The sequence below is a fragment of the Poecilia formosa genome, unplaced genomic scaffold (genome assembly GCF_000485575.1).
Source record: "Poecilia formosa unplaced genomic scaffold, Poecilia_formosa-5.1.2 Scaffold231, whole genome shotgun sequence".
Classification (NCBI taxonomy): domain Eukaryota; kingdom Metazoa; phylum Chordata; class Actinopteri; order Cyprinodontiformes; family Poeciliidae; genus Poecilia; species Poecilia formosa.
Genome location: NW_006800170.1, coordinates 46,227 through 64,433, shown reverse-complemented (window position 1 = coordinate 64,433; position 18,207 = coordinate 46,227). Strand labels below are relative to the sequence as shown.

The 18,207-nt window shown below is 33.6% G+C and overlaps 2 protein-coding genes across 2 annotated transcripts; both read left to right on the top strand.

Annotated features, from left to right (window-relative positions):
• The first annotated feature begins 462 nt into the window (after window positions 1-462).
• LOC103149600 (uncharacterized) lies at window positions 463-3,505 on the top strand. Its single transcript, XM_007568837.2, has 6 exons — window positions 463-505; window positions 631-963; window positions 2,343-2,708; window positions 2,795-2,920; window positions 2,991-3,043; window positions 3,159-3,505. The coding sequence occupies exons 1-6, from the start codon at window positions 463-465 to the stop codon at window positions 3,291-3,293; spliced, it is 1,056 nt and encodes a 351-aa protein (XP_007568899.2). The 3' UTR covers window positions 3,294-3,505.
• Window positions 3,506-6,586: 3,081 nt separating this feature from the next.
• On the top strand, window positions 6,587-9,446 carry LOC103149599 (uncharacterized). The gene is made up of 5 exons (XM_007568836.2): window positions 6,587-6,907; window positions 8,203-8,574; window positions 8,697-8,825; window positions 8,939-8,988; window positions 9,091-9,446. The coding sequence occupies exons 1-5, from the start codon at window positions 6,646-6,648 to the stop codon at window positions 9,211-9,213; spliced, it is 936 nt and encodes a 311-aa protein (XP_007568898.1). The 5' UTR covers window positions 6,587-6,645; the 3' UTR covers window positions 9,214-9,446.
• The last annotated feature ends 8,761 nt before the right edge of the window (window positions 9,447-18,207 follow it).

Below are 18,207 nucleotides of genomic sequence, written 5' to 3'. Positions count from 1 at the left end.
AGCATGATACTGAAAGACTCAGCACTTCAGAAATATCAGTATTTACGTGGACTCTGTCATAATTAGCAGGGATTTTAAATGAGAAAATCTGGAAAACCTTAACGGCCTAGAATAAAGACAAAAATCTGACCAGGTAATGGCAGTGGGTGAAAACCATCTGATTATAAAAAGCATAAGAGAATCCAACTTCTGGCCTTGCACAAGTTCGCTAAACTTGTGTAATGTTTCATGCAACATCTAATTACAGATACAAAAACGTGCTAACTTGTCTATTTGCTTCAAAACTCCTAGGAAATGCCAGTTAGTAGAAATGATTGCACTTTGAAATGAGCTTCATTGTGCCACCAAGCCCCCTTTGATTGTAAATTCTTTCGTAGCCAATCAGATGCATTTGACAGTCTGAATGACCACACCTCCCTCAGTTTCTTAAGCTTTATGTGTCCTTATGAAGACAGTAGCAACATGACTCTGCTATGGCTTGTACTGTTCCTTCTTCATCGAGGATGTAAGTACATTTAAAAACAGAATCTTGTCTTATTGAAGATTTTTTTGTTTTATTTTATCTCTCATCTGTAAGCAGTTTCTTTAAAACTGATCTTTATCATTTAACGTTTCTTTTATCTACTGCAGATACTTTAGTTCCTGTGGTCACAGTCCATCGTGGGGAACCGGTGACTTTGACATGCGTATTGACTGAGAAGTTTGAAACTGTGACCTGGGTTCACTGGTACAAGCAAAGTGCAGGACATACTCTGATATTAATTGCAATGCTGCGTAAAAGTACAAGTACAATTCCCACCTACGGCCCGGGATTCTCAAAATCAAGATTCAAAATAACATATATTGACAACATGAGCAACTTGATAATTTCATCAACAATAGAACAAGATGAGGGACTGTACCATTGTGCTTATATGGACTGGACTGAATCTACTTGGACTGGGACCTATTTGTCATTAAAAGGTAAATATCCTTGGTGTTTTTTTCATACCAAAAACAGTAACATTCAGTAACATTGGGGAAGTATTATTTGGAATTAAAATATCTGAAGCCCCTCTTAATATTTTATTTGTCCAGTTTGTCCTTCACAATTAAGAGAATAAAAATGGTAAAAAAAAAAAACCTCTTGTTTGTAAAATTGCTTAAGTTATTACTCTAAAGTTATAATTTAAGCAAGTAAGACTGAAGAAACTAGCTCAAACACTTTTTCAAAAAAAAATTCCAGTTTCAATTTATTTTTTAACAGAATGTGTTCCCTTAGTTAATCAAAAAATAATAAAAATAAATCTGATATTCTACAACAGTGAGTTTTCTTATGCAATCTGGAAAACATATATTCCAATGAAAATTCATTAAAAAAGACAAGATAATTTGCAGTCAGTTGTGACTTTTGTTGATAATCGGTTATGCAGTCTTAACTAAAATATGTTAGCAGAATATTTAAATATTTTAAAAGTTAAATATTCCATCAAAAATAGCTTAAATATAAGACTACAAACTTCTGATGATGAAAAACAATTTTATTTGTCGACAATTTCCTCCCTGTTAATTTTCTGACATGAAAAGTGTTTTGAAACGACACAGGCAGCTACAAATGATTTGTGAAAAGAAAAAAAAAAGAAAAAAATATATATTTCTCTGTCTTTATTTTCAGACAACGTAACCATAAAATTAATAAAAAATATTCCCTGAAAACAAAATTGTCTCCTATCAAAAACCCCACAGAGTTAACACCATTGTTGTTCATACCCATGGGAGATTTAGTTTAAAGTAATATTGTAATTTGACTAATATGTTTATTATCTTTAGAAGTAATACCGACAGTTTGGAGTGGACCAGCAGGTCCACTCCAAATAGGGAATTGAAATCAAGAGAATTTGTGTAGCTAAAGATTAGGGTGATTATAAGGAAACTTTCAACCTCATAGATTTAGAGCTCATCTCCAAATACCAGTGGACACATGCAAAAAGCTGATGAGACACAAAACGATGGTTATCTGCAATGGATATAAAGATTTACATATCAATAAAGGCATTAATCATTTCCAACATGCTAGTTTTTTTTTATTTTATTTATTTTTTATAAAATACAAGAGAAAACTGAATATAAATCTGAAAAGGGATGAACAATTTTGAGCTTAGCTACAAGAGACTTTGGTCTACATGTTAAAATTGTTAAATCCATCTATTAAAAAAAGGACTGAGTTATTTAAAAAAAAATCCTCAGTTATTAATAGACAATGGAAAAAACAAACACATTTTTAGTATAAGTATTTAGACTTTCAACTAAAATCAAGATGCTGGATCTCTTGTTCACAGCTGTGTTCCTTATTGTCTTCACAGAAAACTCTCAGAGGATTTCGAGCTTCACTGTTGTTCAGGAGCCAACACTTTCTAATCCCGCCAGTGACACAGACTTAGAGACTCTGCAGTGTTCGGTTCTCTCCGACTCTGTAAATGCAACCTGCTCAGGAGAACCCAGTATGTTCTGGTTCAGAGCCATATCAGACACATCCTACCCAGATTTCATCATCGCTGAGGGAAAAATACCTGAAAACTGTGAGAAGACGTCAAACAGTCAGAAGAAATGTAGTTATAATTTCACTAAGGTTGTCAAATCATCTGAAGGTGCCATTTATTACTGTGCTGTGGCTGCATGTGGACAGATACTATTTGGAAATGGAACAAACCTTGTAAAGAGCGATCAAGGTATTGTGTGTATTGTGCCATTTGTGTTACCATAAAAAAAATCCTGCTTTTCTGAATCAATGATCTTATCTGCCTTTGTTTTCCAGATAAAAAAACAAGTACAATAAGGATTGTGTTGGTGATTATATTAATCTGCTTGGCCATTTCTGTGACCTTGAATGTTATTTTTATTTGTTACCGAATTCAAAGATCAGCCTGTGCTCAATTTAAGGGTAAGTGTAATTTATTAAGCTAATGTTTTAAAACCACAGTCACATTAATTACCATGTTCTATTTACTCAGAGAGTTCCTCTTCTCAACCAAGACACAATGACTTAAGCCAACCAGGAAATGAGGTAAATAATATTAAACTATAATTATTATTACAGCTGACTTAGTGTAACAGTTAACAACAGAGCTGGTTGTAACAAAATGGATTGAAATGGATGTATTTTTATCTTTTTTCCACAGACTGACAAAGGTCAGGATCTGAATTATGCTGCATTACATTTCTCTGAAAGGAAAGAGCCAAGAGGAATGAAGAAAAGAGAACTGAAGACTGAAGAAAGTTTATATTCACAAGTTAAAGGACAGATGTCAAGATGATTGGCTCTAAGTTTATATGGGATACTGACATTGTGATAAAAGACAGTTCAGTGTTTTCAGATTCATTGTAACTGCGACGAGTGAGACAATTTGTAAAAGTAATTTTTTGTAAATTTTTTTTAGAGTTTAGTGCTGTACTAAAATCTCATCAGTTTAATGAAATGGCCTCAAATTCTTGTGTATTGAAAAATTTCACCTAAATGAGGTTCTATATGTGTTTGAAATAAAGCAGCTTTTTATGTTTTTCTTCGATTAAAAAATGTGTTTAAAAATATAAAATTCATGAATAAATATTTTGATGAAGTAGTTTCAATTCATGTTGACTGAGCTGCACATTGTTTTGGTGAACACATTTTAGAAGACACCAAATAAAACTAATTGTTAGTGATGGGCTCGTCTTGGTTACAAGGATTTTCAACTTGTAATAAGCTATATTGTCTCATCCCCATGTTTATCCAACTCTTCTTCACTGTGGTTCAAAGTGTCCCACTTCTGGCTAAAAACAACATCACAGAAGACCTTTGGTTATTGATCGGTGAGGGGTTAGAATCACTAGTTGTGTCTCAGGAGCAACTCTCACGCTCAAAGTTACACAACGTTTCAGACTCTGGGGTCATCCACCATCAACCCCACCCACCTGAGCTGTTACTCAATTGTCATGGAAAACCACCTGAACTGTGTTGAGCTCAGTCGAGCTGCGCTGAGCATTTACTAATAGAAAAAGATTATAAAAGGCTTGTAAAAATACATAAGTTCAGCGTTTTATCATTTTACAGATCAGATCCCCGGTGAAAGGTTCAGCACACTAACAGTTCATTACTTACTGGAGTAGTTTATGCTACACAGACTAACATAGCAAGAGAGAGACGTCATATATCAGATAATGGAGGAACAGTTTATCAGTACTGATGTTACCATTCAGAAATGCTAATCCAGTCAGACTACAAGCTGAAAACATAAATACCTGGATGAATCTTAATTTCAAGTTTGAATGAAAGCTAGTTAGTCAGTGACTTAATCTGAATGGTATTAAGTTGGACATCAGTAATAACTCTTCTGTATGTAACGTATTATTTAAATCCCATATAATGCCTGGTTGATACAGTAAGATTTTAAAATTGCTGATGAATTTTCAAAACCTGTGAAACCACACGGTAAAAACCCCCAGGTCAGGTATATCAAGTTTGGTTGTGCATTGTGTGGTCTAAAGCTACACAAAGACAGCATGCCTCACTTAAATAAACATGAGTGGTGAGGGAGAAGAATGGTCATAATTTGGGGAATATTCTCAGCAGAGGAAAACAATGTCCACCAGACTTTCTGGTGCATCATGGCAGTTAATTTATCTTCTGTATTTTAGTTTGCCATCTATGTCTCTATTACCTTCTCACTGGCTACACGGTACATTGAACACATTCTTGTTTGTGCTTGGGGAACGCCCCACATGCAAGACAATTCAATATGCTGAATGCCCCAATTTGAGGCTCAGAGCAGTCCTTACATGGGGGATTTATGTAAAATCAATTTTCTTTCATCAAGAACAGAATCGTAATATTCATTCTGATGAAGTTTGTTTCTCATATTTAGAGGAAATCCCAACCTATATGCAGAAATTTTGTCCTGAATGTTATGCTTTCATTAGATGCAAGTGGACAATTATCATAATTAACAGAGATAAATACTTTCTAACAGCTGTATGTGTTTCACTTACTGGAGTTATTGAAAAAATGTACTTAAGCATTATTCAAATTTATTTAATCTAATTTTATCCAGTTGTTTTCTTTTAAATGAAATTTATTATGAAATGAAAGTCTAAGAGCAGACCTAAGCTTTTGATGACAGAAAGATACGATGTTGGCTTCAAACTGAAGGGTACACTGATTTCTTCTGATGATTTCCACAGGGTACTCCAAAGAATATTAAGAACTAGAAATGTCCTTCATTGTCCCATAACGGGGAATTTTCAGTACAACAGCAGCAACAATGAAGCAAAGCAAGGAGGTGCAAAGACACAAATAAGCAATATATAAAAACAGGATAAAGAATGCAAATAGTGTACTGTAAGGGCAACATTTCAAAATAAGTACTGCGTAGTTGTAAAAAAAAGTGTACAGTAAGTTACGTTTTAAGGTCAGTCTACTGTATATATATTTTTGCTGTAATCGACACTAACACACTTTAACAACGATGCCATTTTGTCCAGCCTTGCTCATTTAACCAGAGAAGACCATACATTTCATGTGGAAATAAAACAAAAAACAGCACACTTTTACAACCACATATTTACTCCAGCATCTGCATTACAAAAGTAGCGTTCATATATTGTTTACTGCCTGTAACAATTCAAACTATTTGCCATCAGACTGTTCTGAAAGAAACTTTGTCTATTTTTCCATCACATCCTATTTGATTAAACTTGGCACATCGGACTAATTATTACAGATTCCCTATTCTAATCATGATTCTGTAATAACTGTAGATACTGTATATATGCAGTGAATGTTGAAACTCAAAGACGAAAACCTTTGACCCACTGGTGGCGCTGTAAGAAAAGCTACTGGATGGATACAGTCTTATACTCAGCACCGTGTCTGTGATCTACATTTCTGTGTTTTGATAAACAAAAAATACTGATGTTTATATAAAACCATTTTGGAAACCGTAATTAAAGAACATTTAAGAGAAAAAGAGAATATACTTCTCACATAGGGTTTGTAGCAGGAAGTAGCCGTTTGTTGCATACTTTACAAAAACCATTCAGGTGCATTTCACAGTGTAGATTGTGACACCTTTTTTGTAAAAACGGTGACAAAATGTTTCTGACAAATCTGATTTGCTCTAATGGCAGTGGTCTGACCACCACCTCCCTACCCTCAGTAGGTATATTTAGTGTTAGCCAAATAACAAGCAACAGTTCAGAAAGAAAAGAAAAAAAATCGCTGGGTATTTAGGTGATCAAATAATGGTAGAAAAAAAAAAAAAGCAGAAGCTCATAGTGACAGGAAATGCTCTTTGATGGTGTATTCGGCAATAGCCAATCAGACACATTTGACAAGACCGCCACACCTTTGTGTTTTACTGAAGGGTCCTACTGTCTGAACGAACACAGTCATCATGACTCTGTTGTGGCTCACATTGTTGCTTTTTCATGAAGGACGTAGGTATTCTTTACATGATTTGAGAGAGAATATTTTCTAATTTAAGTGTCTTAAATACGCATTTTGGTTCTGTTCAGTCTAACATTTAATGCTGTCATTTTTTTGTTTTACATGTTTTTTCCCATATAGATACTCTGGTTCCAGTGGTCACTGTTGAACTGGGTCAGTCTGTGACTTTGACTTGTGATTTTGCCATGAAATATCAGAGCAACACGTGGCTTTACTGGTACAAGCAGAGTGCTGGAGATATTCTGACTTTAATTGCGATGCTGCAGAAAAGTATAAGCCCCAACTATGGACCAGAAATCTCTGCTTCAAAATTCATTGTAACATCAAATGAGCACAGCAGCAATCTTACAATTTTCAGAACAGTTCATGAAGATGAGGGGATGTATCACTGTGCTCAAATGGACAGAGTTAAATCTATATGGAGTGGGACTTATATATCAGTAAAAGGTAAATCAGTCATTTCTATTTTCCTATATTTTTTATATTGTTTAACTCACAAATTGACCAGTAGGTATCATCATCTGAAATCCAACTAGACATGATTATATATCATGTCAGTAACATATAATATTTTTATCTTCCAGTATTTTTAATATTTTTTAATTCATGAATTGACCAGTGTATCATTGCCTGAAATCCAACTAGACACGATTATGTTACTGAAAAATATATCATCTAGTATAAAGTAAGGCTCAGGGTGACAAAAGAACCAAATTTTTAGTGAGTAATTTGTTTGGAAACAGCATTCAATGTTTAATTTTAATATTTTTGTAAATGTGTTTTATTATCAAGTCATTAAAACATTTATTTCATTTGTATTTCTTACATATGAAATAAATAGACAATTTGTTCCCTTGTGTGCATCTGTAGTTATTATTGTTCCAAAAAGTACAAAAAATTGAAAAACATTTTAGTGTATATTAGATACTGTGCAATATTTTTCACTATGTTGGTTATAATCATGGTTAGTAAGTAAACTATTATGTCTAGGGTTATAATATTCAGATCTTTCTTTGTCTAGTTGGAAAAGTAAAATAAATCATTGCAAACTGTGCAAAACCACAATGTTAAAAAATAAAGTCTCTAATTTATGGTAAAATATCGCCAGGATATTAACACAGATTTTTAAATTCTGGCAACCACAGCTGCCGGTATTTTACAGTAAGTTTGGGATAATTTATTTATTTTTTAACAGTGCACAAACTAACTTTAAATCAACAAAATTATAAAACTGTCAGGAACCAAACAGCAACCTGAAGTTAAATTAAATATTGAAAAAACTGAGCAGAAATATTTTCTTTGAACTGTAGAACTTAAACTAGTGAAAATGTTTAACCTGACTTTTTTGTTGCATAATCTGTCTATAGAAAATACATATATTAAATAAGGGTCTCATATTTTATCTGCCTGCTACAACAGTGTTGTGACTTAATTTGTTTCAACATTTGACTGTTGTGCTTTTGTCATGACTGACATTTTTAAAATCAATGTGCCATAAAAAAAAAATGTTGAAAGTTTTTGCTAAATTTATTACAAAAAAATTTTGAGTATTAAAATTCTACAATTATAAATTCTACAAATTTCCTGGTTATTTTACAATTTCCAGAAATTGTAGAAATTCTAAAATTTCCCTGAAGTAAAATCCCAAAGTGACTAATAAAGTTATCTATCCATCTTACTCTAGTTTTAGTATTTCAGTTTGTTTCAACACTTCACTAACAAACAATATGATTATTTCACAGGAATGCCTAAAAGGACATCAAACTACACTGTGTTTTCTCAGATAACGAGTATTGTTCAGCAGACAACGGTCTCTGGTCCCACCGAGCCAACAGGCTCAGAGACTCTGCAGTGTTCGGTCCTCTCTGACTCTGAGAACACAACCTGTTCAGGAGAACCCAGTGTGTTCTGGTTCAGATCCAGATCAGAAAAGTCTTTTCCCGACATGATTTACACCGATGGAAAAAAGTCAGAAAATTGTAAGAAGAGATCTGACTCTCCGAAGAGATGTTTTTATAACTTCTATAAGAATATCAGCTCCTCTGATGCCGGGACTTACTACTGCGCTGTGGCCACATGTGGACAGATATTATTTGGAAATGGAATTAAAAACGGTATGACTTACATCATTTGAGATATCATTCAAAATTTCTTAAATCATCACAAATAAGTAATTGTTCTCTGAAGCAACATCTTCTTGATGGAGAAAATTACATGCTTTGTCTTTGTTTTCTAGGTAAAACAAATGAAAACAACATGACGGTGGTCACAATAGCTGCAATAATCTGTTTGGTCATTTCTGTAATATTTAACATTTTTTTCATTTGCTTTCAAACACAAAGATCAGCATGTCATCGATTTAAAGGTTTGCTTCAGTGACTAAATTATATCATATCAAACATATGTTATGACAGAAAAAAGTAGAATCACGTAAAATAAAACAAAGTCTAAAACTGAGTGTTGCATCCATGTTTACAGAAAGCTCTTCTTCAGAGAAAAGAAGCAACTTTAGCCAAATAGGAAATGATGTAAGTAAAAACCTTAATTGCCTAAATTGTTTTTTTTAATACTAAACGATACATCTCAACATCACTAAATAACTTTGATTGAAAATGTGTTTTTCCAAACAGACTGAAGCTGGACCTGATCTGAACTACGCTGCGTTGCATTTCTCTGAAGGGAGAGCATCAAGAGGAAAGAAGAAGAGAGAGTTGATGACTGAAGAAAGTGTGTATTCACAGGTTAAAGGATGAGCTTGAATATCTGTGTCAGCCTGTAAAGAAAACCGCTTGTGAGATGTAGATGCATCTTGTTAGTGACATAGAAATAAAAGTTGTGAATTTAAGCAGACAACTGAATGAAAGATATAATGAAAAAATTGTGCAGCTTCAACACTTTGTCAAGTTTGTCTACATAAAAAAAGTAAACAAGATGGCTTGTATTTTCTTTAGGAGTGGAAAATAAAAACAGCACTATGAATCTTTTTGACTTCTCTAAATTTATGCAACAGATTTCTTAACTTTTGAACACTGGGTGTGTATAACAGTAATGAACAATGACCTCTGACTCCCTCCTCCCTGCAATAAAACCTAAATAATGCATACGTTTCATTTTAAACTTTCTTCTTAAATTTTCTTAAATAACAAAATACATCTGTTACTCTTACTTCACATCATATCTGCATGATGCATTTTATTACTCAATCACATTATTGTGATGTCATTGAACATACATTCCTTTTTTGGTATCCAAAAACAACAACACAATAGTTATTCGTCAAGATATCATGAAGAGAATAGTGGACTAAATCCTGATCATGTTTGGGTTCAGCTTTCAGATGCCTTATGGTGCCACCCTCATCTGTTCAAACAATGATGTGCAAGTATAAACACTATGGAGGTGTCCAACTATGAGATATTGCAGGGATGAATGATTTTGTTGAGAAATGTGTTTATCTTCAGAACAAAAGAATCTTTAAAATATGCTGGTTGAGGCTTATCAGAGAGTGTCGTAATCCAGACAGGAAGACATTAATCCACCAAATGAAACATAAAACACAACATTACAGTTTGAAAAAGCACAAACAAACAAAAACTTCAGGGACATCCTCTAATTGGCAGCTAAAATTGATATGTTAAGTAATAATATGTTTTTTAGGTTCAGGCAAAAGGGGGAAGCTTTTCAAACTTGGCAGATTTGTTCTATGTTGGTGTTTTACTGGAGGACACATTTTATATTTCACAAAACAAATGGCCTCATGATGAAAGGAAGCTACGTACAAATTTTGAAGCTACATCTTAAGTCAAACAGGAAGTCAAAACCAAGGCATTACAGTGAACCCTTGCTATAATACGGTTCACCTTTCGCGGTCTCGGTTCCTGATTGGCTAAAATATACGTAATACAGATTGGCCATTCAGGAGATGGAAACTGAAACTTTGAATGCCTGCTGAAAAAAAACTGTGGCCGGCGGCTCTGCCGTAGATACAGCTGTGAATCTNCTGGAGATATTCTGACTTTAATTGCGATGCTGCAGAAAAGTATAAGCCCCAACTATGGACCAGAAATCTCTGCTTCAAAATTCATTGTAACATCAAATGAGCACAGCAGCAATCTTACAATTTTCAGAACAGTTCATGAAGATGAGGGGATGTATCACTGCGCTCAAATGGACAGAGTTAAATCTATATGGAGTGGGACTTATATATCAGTAAAAGGTGAATCAGTCATTTTTATCTTCCAGCATTTTTAATATTTTTCAGTTCACAAATTGACTAGCGGGTATCATTATCTGAAATCCAATTAGACGTAATTATGTTACTGAAAAATATATCTTCAATAAAAGAAAAAAAGTATGATTCAAGGGATAAGTGAACCAAGTTTTTAGTGGGTAATGTTTTGATACAAGCATAAAATGATAAATTGTAATGTTTTTTTGTGCTTTTAATATAAACTTAAAAAGTTTTTTTTTTCAATTTTACATTAAATAAATGCAGACTGAAAGTCAAAATTAATTGATTTCTTTGAACTGTAGAACTTAAACTAGGGAAAATGTTTAACCTGACCTTTTTGTACCACACATCTGTCTATAGAAAACACATTTGGGAAATAAGTGTCTCATATTTGATATTATTTGTATTTTTGTCATAACGGATGTTTTTCTTCTACAGTCAATATTAAAGTATTTGCTAATTTTATTCCCCAAAAAATTCTATTACTCTAGTTTTAATATTTCAGTTTGTTTCAACACTTCACTAACAAACAATATGATTATTTCACAGGAATGCCTGAGTGGACATCAAACTACACTGTGTTTTCTCAGATAACGAGTGTTGTTCAGCAGACAACTGTCTCTGGTCCCACCGAGCCAACAGGCTCAGAGACTCTGCAGTGTTCGGTCCTCTCTGACTCTGACATCACAACCTGTTCAGGAGAACCCAGTGTGTTCTGGTTCAGATCCAGATCAGAAAAGTCTTTTCCCGACATGATTTACACCGATGGAAAAAAATCAAACAACTGTGACAAAATATCTGACTCTCAGAAGAGATGTTTTTATAACTTCTCTAAGAACATCAGGTCCTCTGATGCCGGGACTTACTACTGCGCTGTGGCCACATGTGGACAGATAATATTTGGAAATGGAAATAGTCTGGAAACTAAAGGTATAATATATACATTGATTTAATAATGAAATAATTTAAGTGTTTGATAAACTAAAGATGTAGTTTCAACTATCGCATTTTCGGATTAGCTGTAATTTACCGTAAGTGTAATTGGAGTTTTTCGAATGTATAATCCTTTTGTTTTCTTATCTTCAAGGATTCCGTCTGGGATCAAAGAAGGCCATTATAGTTATTTTCTTCCTGTCTGCTGCGTTAGCCATAAGTCTGATTGGTATAGCCGTCCTCTTATGCTCCATCAAAAGAAACAAGTGTGGACATTGTCAAGGTAATTCAAAATAGTTTTCTTGTACTTCTCATTAAATAAATTACCTCTTTATTTAATCTTTTTTTTATTTAATTGTGTAGAAGCTGTTATCCTGGACCAAAACTGTGGCCAGAAAAGGCAACAGGTAAAATATATCAGGCCTTTTCTTATCAGATGTTTTGACGCATTTTAAAGTAGCAAACCAGTTTCCTGAATTTTTATTTGCCTTCTCTGTATTTTTTTTTATTTATTTGATCTTCTTAGGGAAGGGAAGACAGAAGGATGTATTCTGCAGCTGTTTTCACCATGATGAAATCTGACAACACGGCAACAAAGAAAACAGCAGAAACACAGATGATGTTTGCTGCGGTAAAAGCCTTTGGGTTTTAAAAAGATACCCTTTGACCTTTGTGTTGATTGATCCAGTTCATTTTTGTTTTGAACTACGTTTTAAATCACAGATTCATTTTATTGGATCCCTTTGATTAAACTGTTAATTGCTTTTACTTAATTTAGGCATTTTTTTTTCTGTTAACATAGACATTGCTAAAATCAAGCTATTGTTGTGGATACATACATAATGCGGAAATAGATGCGATAATAACAAAATAGTGCTTCCGGATCGTTTGTGTTTTACTGATTTGAGTAAAGACATCTTTGCATTTTTACAAACAATGGTATGTTGTGACATTGTGGATATTGTGTTTCTGTTAATTTGATCTCTGTTTTGTTGTCTTCTGGTTTTGATTTTCAAATTAATATGCTCACTGACTTTGTTCTGCTGAAACAAGTCAGTGCCAAGTCGGTTCCTGCATCCAAATCAACAATTTTGTTTTTTGTCCAACGTCTTAGATGTTTCTTATTTCTCCATACCAATTTCTTATTGTTTGATGTGCTCATCAGTTTTCTTTAGATTATTGTCACATCATTTATTGTCTTTGATGTCATTACTCTCCTGTGGCATCGCTTTCAAATGTTCCCTTGTAATCCTGCCAATCTCCACAATGCTTCATTAAAATTAAATTTTCATTACATTTAGCTGATTTAATGTTTATTTGTATTTAACCCTCTGCAGCCTCATCTTTTTATAATTTAACGATGATGGTTAAATAGTATGATGTAAAAAAAATTATAGAAATTACATTTGAAGATCAAGATATGTCTGTATTCAGTTTAAAGCTACTTCTTGCAAAAGACAGTAAAATATGTCTTCTGCAATATTTGTACAATTGTATTTTTCTTTTCAGATAGAGCACAATAAAATGATTGTTTCCAGAGACCCCAGGAACAAATACTTACCCTCTATGAAACTAAAAGATTTCAGATTATAAAATATTCATCTTGATTTTAACTTTTCCCACATTTTTGTCATGCTAAATTCAAAATTTTTATGTGCTTTATTTCGATTTTATGTGATTTATGTTTACACCAGCATATAAAGCAACCTCAAGATGATTGTAACAACCAGGAATAGCATCTGCTCTGCAATTTTTGTATAATTTTATAGTATTAGAGCCAACATGTCAACTTAACTAGAACGTTTTAAAAACATATATGTCTCACTGAAAGGCAGATCATTGTGGCAGGACATCCTCTTTCAATGTATATTTTGAAATAGCCAATCAGATTAAATCTACATCTACAAAACCGCATCTCCTCCTGTTGCTACAGCGTGAGGTTTCTTAAGTAGGCCTTGGCAACATGATTCTGTTATGGGTCTCACTAATTCTGCTTCATCAAGGCTGTAAGTATCGCTTTTTGAAGTAAAATCTTCTCGTTAAACTGTGCACATCATGTTTTTATTTATTTATTTTTTATTAAACCAACTCTTGTTGCACATTTGTAATCTAATACAGATGCTTTGGTTCCAGTGATAAGAGTTCAACTGGGTCAACCTGTGACGGTGACATGTGTTTTAAGCGAGGCGCTTCAGAGTGTCAGTTGGCTTTACTGGTACAAGCAGAGTGCAGGAGATACTCTGAAATTAGTTTCAATGCTGCGTAAAAACACAAACCCCATTTATGGACCAGGATTTTCTGCCTCGAGGTTCAACACAACGTATGACGACAAAATGAGCAACTTGACAATCTTGAAGGCCTCAACAGAAGATGAAGGAATGTATCACTGTGCTTACCTTAACTGGCTCCAAACTATGTGGAGTGGAGCTTACTTGTCATTAAAAGGTAATTAATGTAAAAAAAGAGACCTTTTTAAAAATTGAAATGATATTTGTGTGTTTTTCAATGTGAAGTTAAGATATGTGACTGAGATGAGTTGAAGTACTCAAATGTTTTGTCTCTCTGAGCACACAAAGATTGTAAGGATGTTACAATCATAGGAGAAACAATTTCTCCTATGGTGTTAAATAAATATAATATGTGGATATAAATCTACGTATATAAATTAAGGCATAATTTTATCCAATGTTGATTGCATTTTGGATAATATAAGTTAAAAATATTTAAGTAAATTAGATTTAAACCCAAAAACATGGAAGCAAAAACACATGTAATTCTTTTTAACACAGAAACAAGGAGAACATCAAACTACAAAGTTGTTCAGCAGCATGCAGTTTCACATTCTGCTAATCCAGCAGACTCAGTGTCTCTGCAGTGCTCCTTCCTCACTGACTCCGACCAAAAGCCATGTTCAGAGGAACCCAGTATGTTCTGGATTAGAGCTGGATCTGACAAATCTTACCCGGATCTCATCTACACTGATGGAAAAAGGTCAAGTACTTGTGAGAAGAGAGCCGGCATTCAGAAGAGATGCATTTATAACTTCTCAATGAACGCCGGCTCCTCTGATGTTGGGACTTATTACTGTGCTGTCGCCACATGTGGAGAGATATTATTAGGAAATGGAGCTAACCTGAGTATTCAAGGTAAGTGTGCAATTTGATATATTTTCACTGAATCATTTGAGTTTGTGTGAGAACAAGAAATCTACTTCACTTATTTAAATCACTTGTTTACTCTTAGCCAATTTGGATGTAAGATGAGTGTGATGATCATTAATGTTTAATCATTATTCTCTTTCTCGCCGTTTCTACAATAATGCTACAGAATCAGGTCTGTGGCCGTCGGAGGCCATCACTGTCACTTTTGTCCTGTCTACCGTTTTAACCATAAGTTTAATAGCCCTCCTTGTCCTCATCTGCTACCCGAACAAAAACAAATGTGAACATTGTCAAGGTAATAGAAGATAATTATTCTGTACATCTCTAGAAGGAAAGTGTTGCTTCTGGATTATAATTATTTTTATTTATTTTGCTGTCCAGCTCCTGCTAAGCTGCAAAAACCTCAGAACAGCCAACAGGTAAAATGTTGACACCGCTTTTCATCAAATGTTTGGACACATTTTGCAAGGTACAAACAAGCCCCCTTCTTCTTTGATTCACCTTATAAGTTGTGTTGTAATGTTTCTACTTAGACATTTGGAGACAGAAGGGTGTACACCGCTGCAGTCTTCACTGTGATGAAAATGGATACTGAAGCTGAAAAATCACCATAAAAAAAGTTTGCTGATGTAAAAGCTTTTGGTCTTTAAAAGATGGCATACAAGCTTTTCTGCTGAATAATCTAAATCCAATTTACGTTTATTTGGAGCAACATTTCAAAACTTTGTGCAGAGTATTAGTTTTAAATATTACATAAGGACAGTAGATTTCGTTACCAAATTTAGACCTTTTTTTTGTTGAACTAGGACATAGCCATCTATCTATTTGGACCTTGTGGGTTGTCTGGTGATCTGTGAAGTGGTGGAATATCCATTGATTGTGATATTATTAAGATATCAGGATACTAATTGGTCAGCAGAAATGTTTAGCTGTATCAGACGTGTTACATCCATATAAGATACAAAATCTAGAGTTTTCCTGGAGAATATTATAATTCAACAAGATAGAAATATTCTATTCAAAAGATGACAATGTAATGGTTAATAGATATGTGTTGAAATAATCTAAACATGTACAAACAGAAGTCAATGTATGGCTGTAATGCTCTTTAAGGTTTGTTGCATGTTACTCAGATTTAAATATGTATAAACATTGTCTTTTTTGTTCTAAATGTGTTTAATACATATCTGTCTTTGACAACTTGTGATGGAAACTATACTTACCTATTTTACATTATTTTTCCTTAACCTTCAATTAATTACTGCATAAACGTTACACCAAGTATGCATGAGAACTGCTGGTAATATGCACCATGTGGGGAGGAAAAGAACTTGTAGTTTGGTACTTCTGCAATTTGACAGACTTCTGCACAACTAATATAGGGAATAATCCCCATAGGAGATAAAAAAAATTCCCCTAGTCAAGAAAAAACTAGAAAGTTTGTCATTTGATAAATGTCAACATTGCCCTATGTGTTTTTTACTATTACATACTTTAAGAAAATATTTTACTTTCAAATGTTTGCTTGAATTTAAATAAATATTAATAAAAATTAAATAAAAGCAATAACTTTAATTTTATACAGTCATCACATAAATATGGTGTGCTAAAAAATCTTACTTCTAGTGAGTCGAGCAAATACGTTTCAATTATTGCTTTAATTACAAAAATACATTTATCATACAAAAATGCTTAATAACTCCAGTCCATAACTAAATATACTTGAAATACTAGTACAAATACTTATTTGCTTGACAATACAATGCAAAAAAAATAGTCGAAAGGTATTTTTCAGTCAGCGAAAATGGGTCATTGCAGTACAGAACTGTGGAGTGTGCATTTTCTGTTTCAGCCAATCACCTTGATTTGAGTTAAAGATTGTTAACCTAAATCTGAGTCAGAAGATGTTGGTTGTGCCAAGAGAAAGGTAACTAGGCACAATGTTCAGAGGACTGACTGCTATTTATTTTCTAAGCACAATGGGTGAGTTCACGTCCTGTATATTCTAAGAGAAGAATAACTGAAATATGTAAAATTTTGTTGTTTCATGTCTGCACTTTAGTGGCACAGTCATTTAAGACAACGGTGGTTGTTCTTTCTTTATTTTAGTTGTGCTTCCAGCCCTAAAGGTTCCTGTGATTCCTGTGATTGAAGCTCAACTCAACCAAACTGTGAATCTGACATGCGATACATCAGGTCATGATAATGGGTTGTTTTTCTGGTATAAAATGAATTATGGACATATGGTCCAAACAGTTGTTAGCGGCACTTTTAGTGAATTAAAGCTTGATAAGAACTTTCCAAACTCAAGGTTCCAAGTTGAAAATGTGGGATACATAAATTTGCTCATCATCAGAAATGTCAGCAAAGAGGATGAAGCAACATATTTATGTCAGACAGGAGCAGCATACAACCTGGCATTTGTTAATGGCACAAATTTGATTGTGAATGGTAAGATCTCTTCATTTTTTGGATTCTTGCTGTTTTTGGGTTCATGCCTAATCAAATCACATTATTAAAACATCTGGTTTCTTTGAAGGGGGGTGAATAAGACTGACATGACACTGTCATAAACATGACATAACACCTGTCATGAACATGAATAAGCCTTCATGAATATTTATGACTTTTGTCATAATGCATCATTCGGTAAATTAATGACACTTTTAATACAAAGTTCGGTAAATTATGACACTTTTAATACAAAGTTGACATTATTCAAAATGTCTTTGTTATGACAACTTGACATTAACCAAGAAATCATTACTGATATAAATTTGTTATAAAAGTATTACTGATTGCACTTTCAAAATTAGGTAATGTTATTAAAGGTAAAGTTTAAATCTCAAATCACTCTTCTAGATTTAAGTAAATGTCTAGAATTTACCTGAGATGTTAAAATATTTGTAATATTTTCTTATTTTAGGACGAGAAGTGCTCCTGTCTGATATTGTGCTCAGAGGACTTTTGGCTTGTTCTGTGCTGGTGAACTTTGTTTTGATTTTCAGCAGAAATAACGAAAAGAAGTTTAATGAAGATAAAATAGGTTTGTGGGTTTATTGTTTGTACTAATCTGTTTACAATACACAACTTCAACATGTCTCTTGTATGCATCTACTTGCTAAAACGAAAATAAACGAGTATTCAATGGTATTCTCTTTCAAGTGTCTTGAATTACACTTTTGCATTGGTTACTGTTTTGTAAACTAAATATAGACGAGAGACCTCTTAATATTTAATGGACTAGTAGTTTACTTGTTTACTTAAAAATGTTGGATCTTTATTCATTTTTGTTCTATAACCCAGTTGCTGTTGAGCTGCATGAAATCCCTGGTCAGAACAGAGAACAGGTGAAGTATTAGCACTGCTGTGAAATCATACATGCTGATAAACTTGTATCAAAGCTGCCTAAATTTCCTATT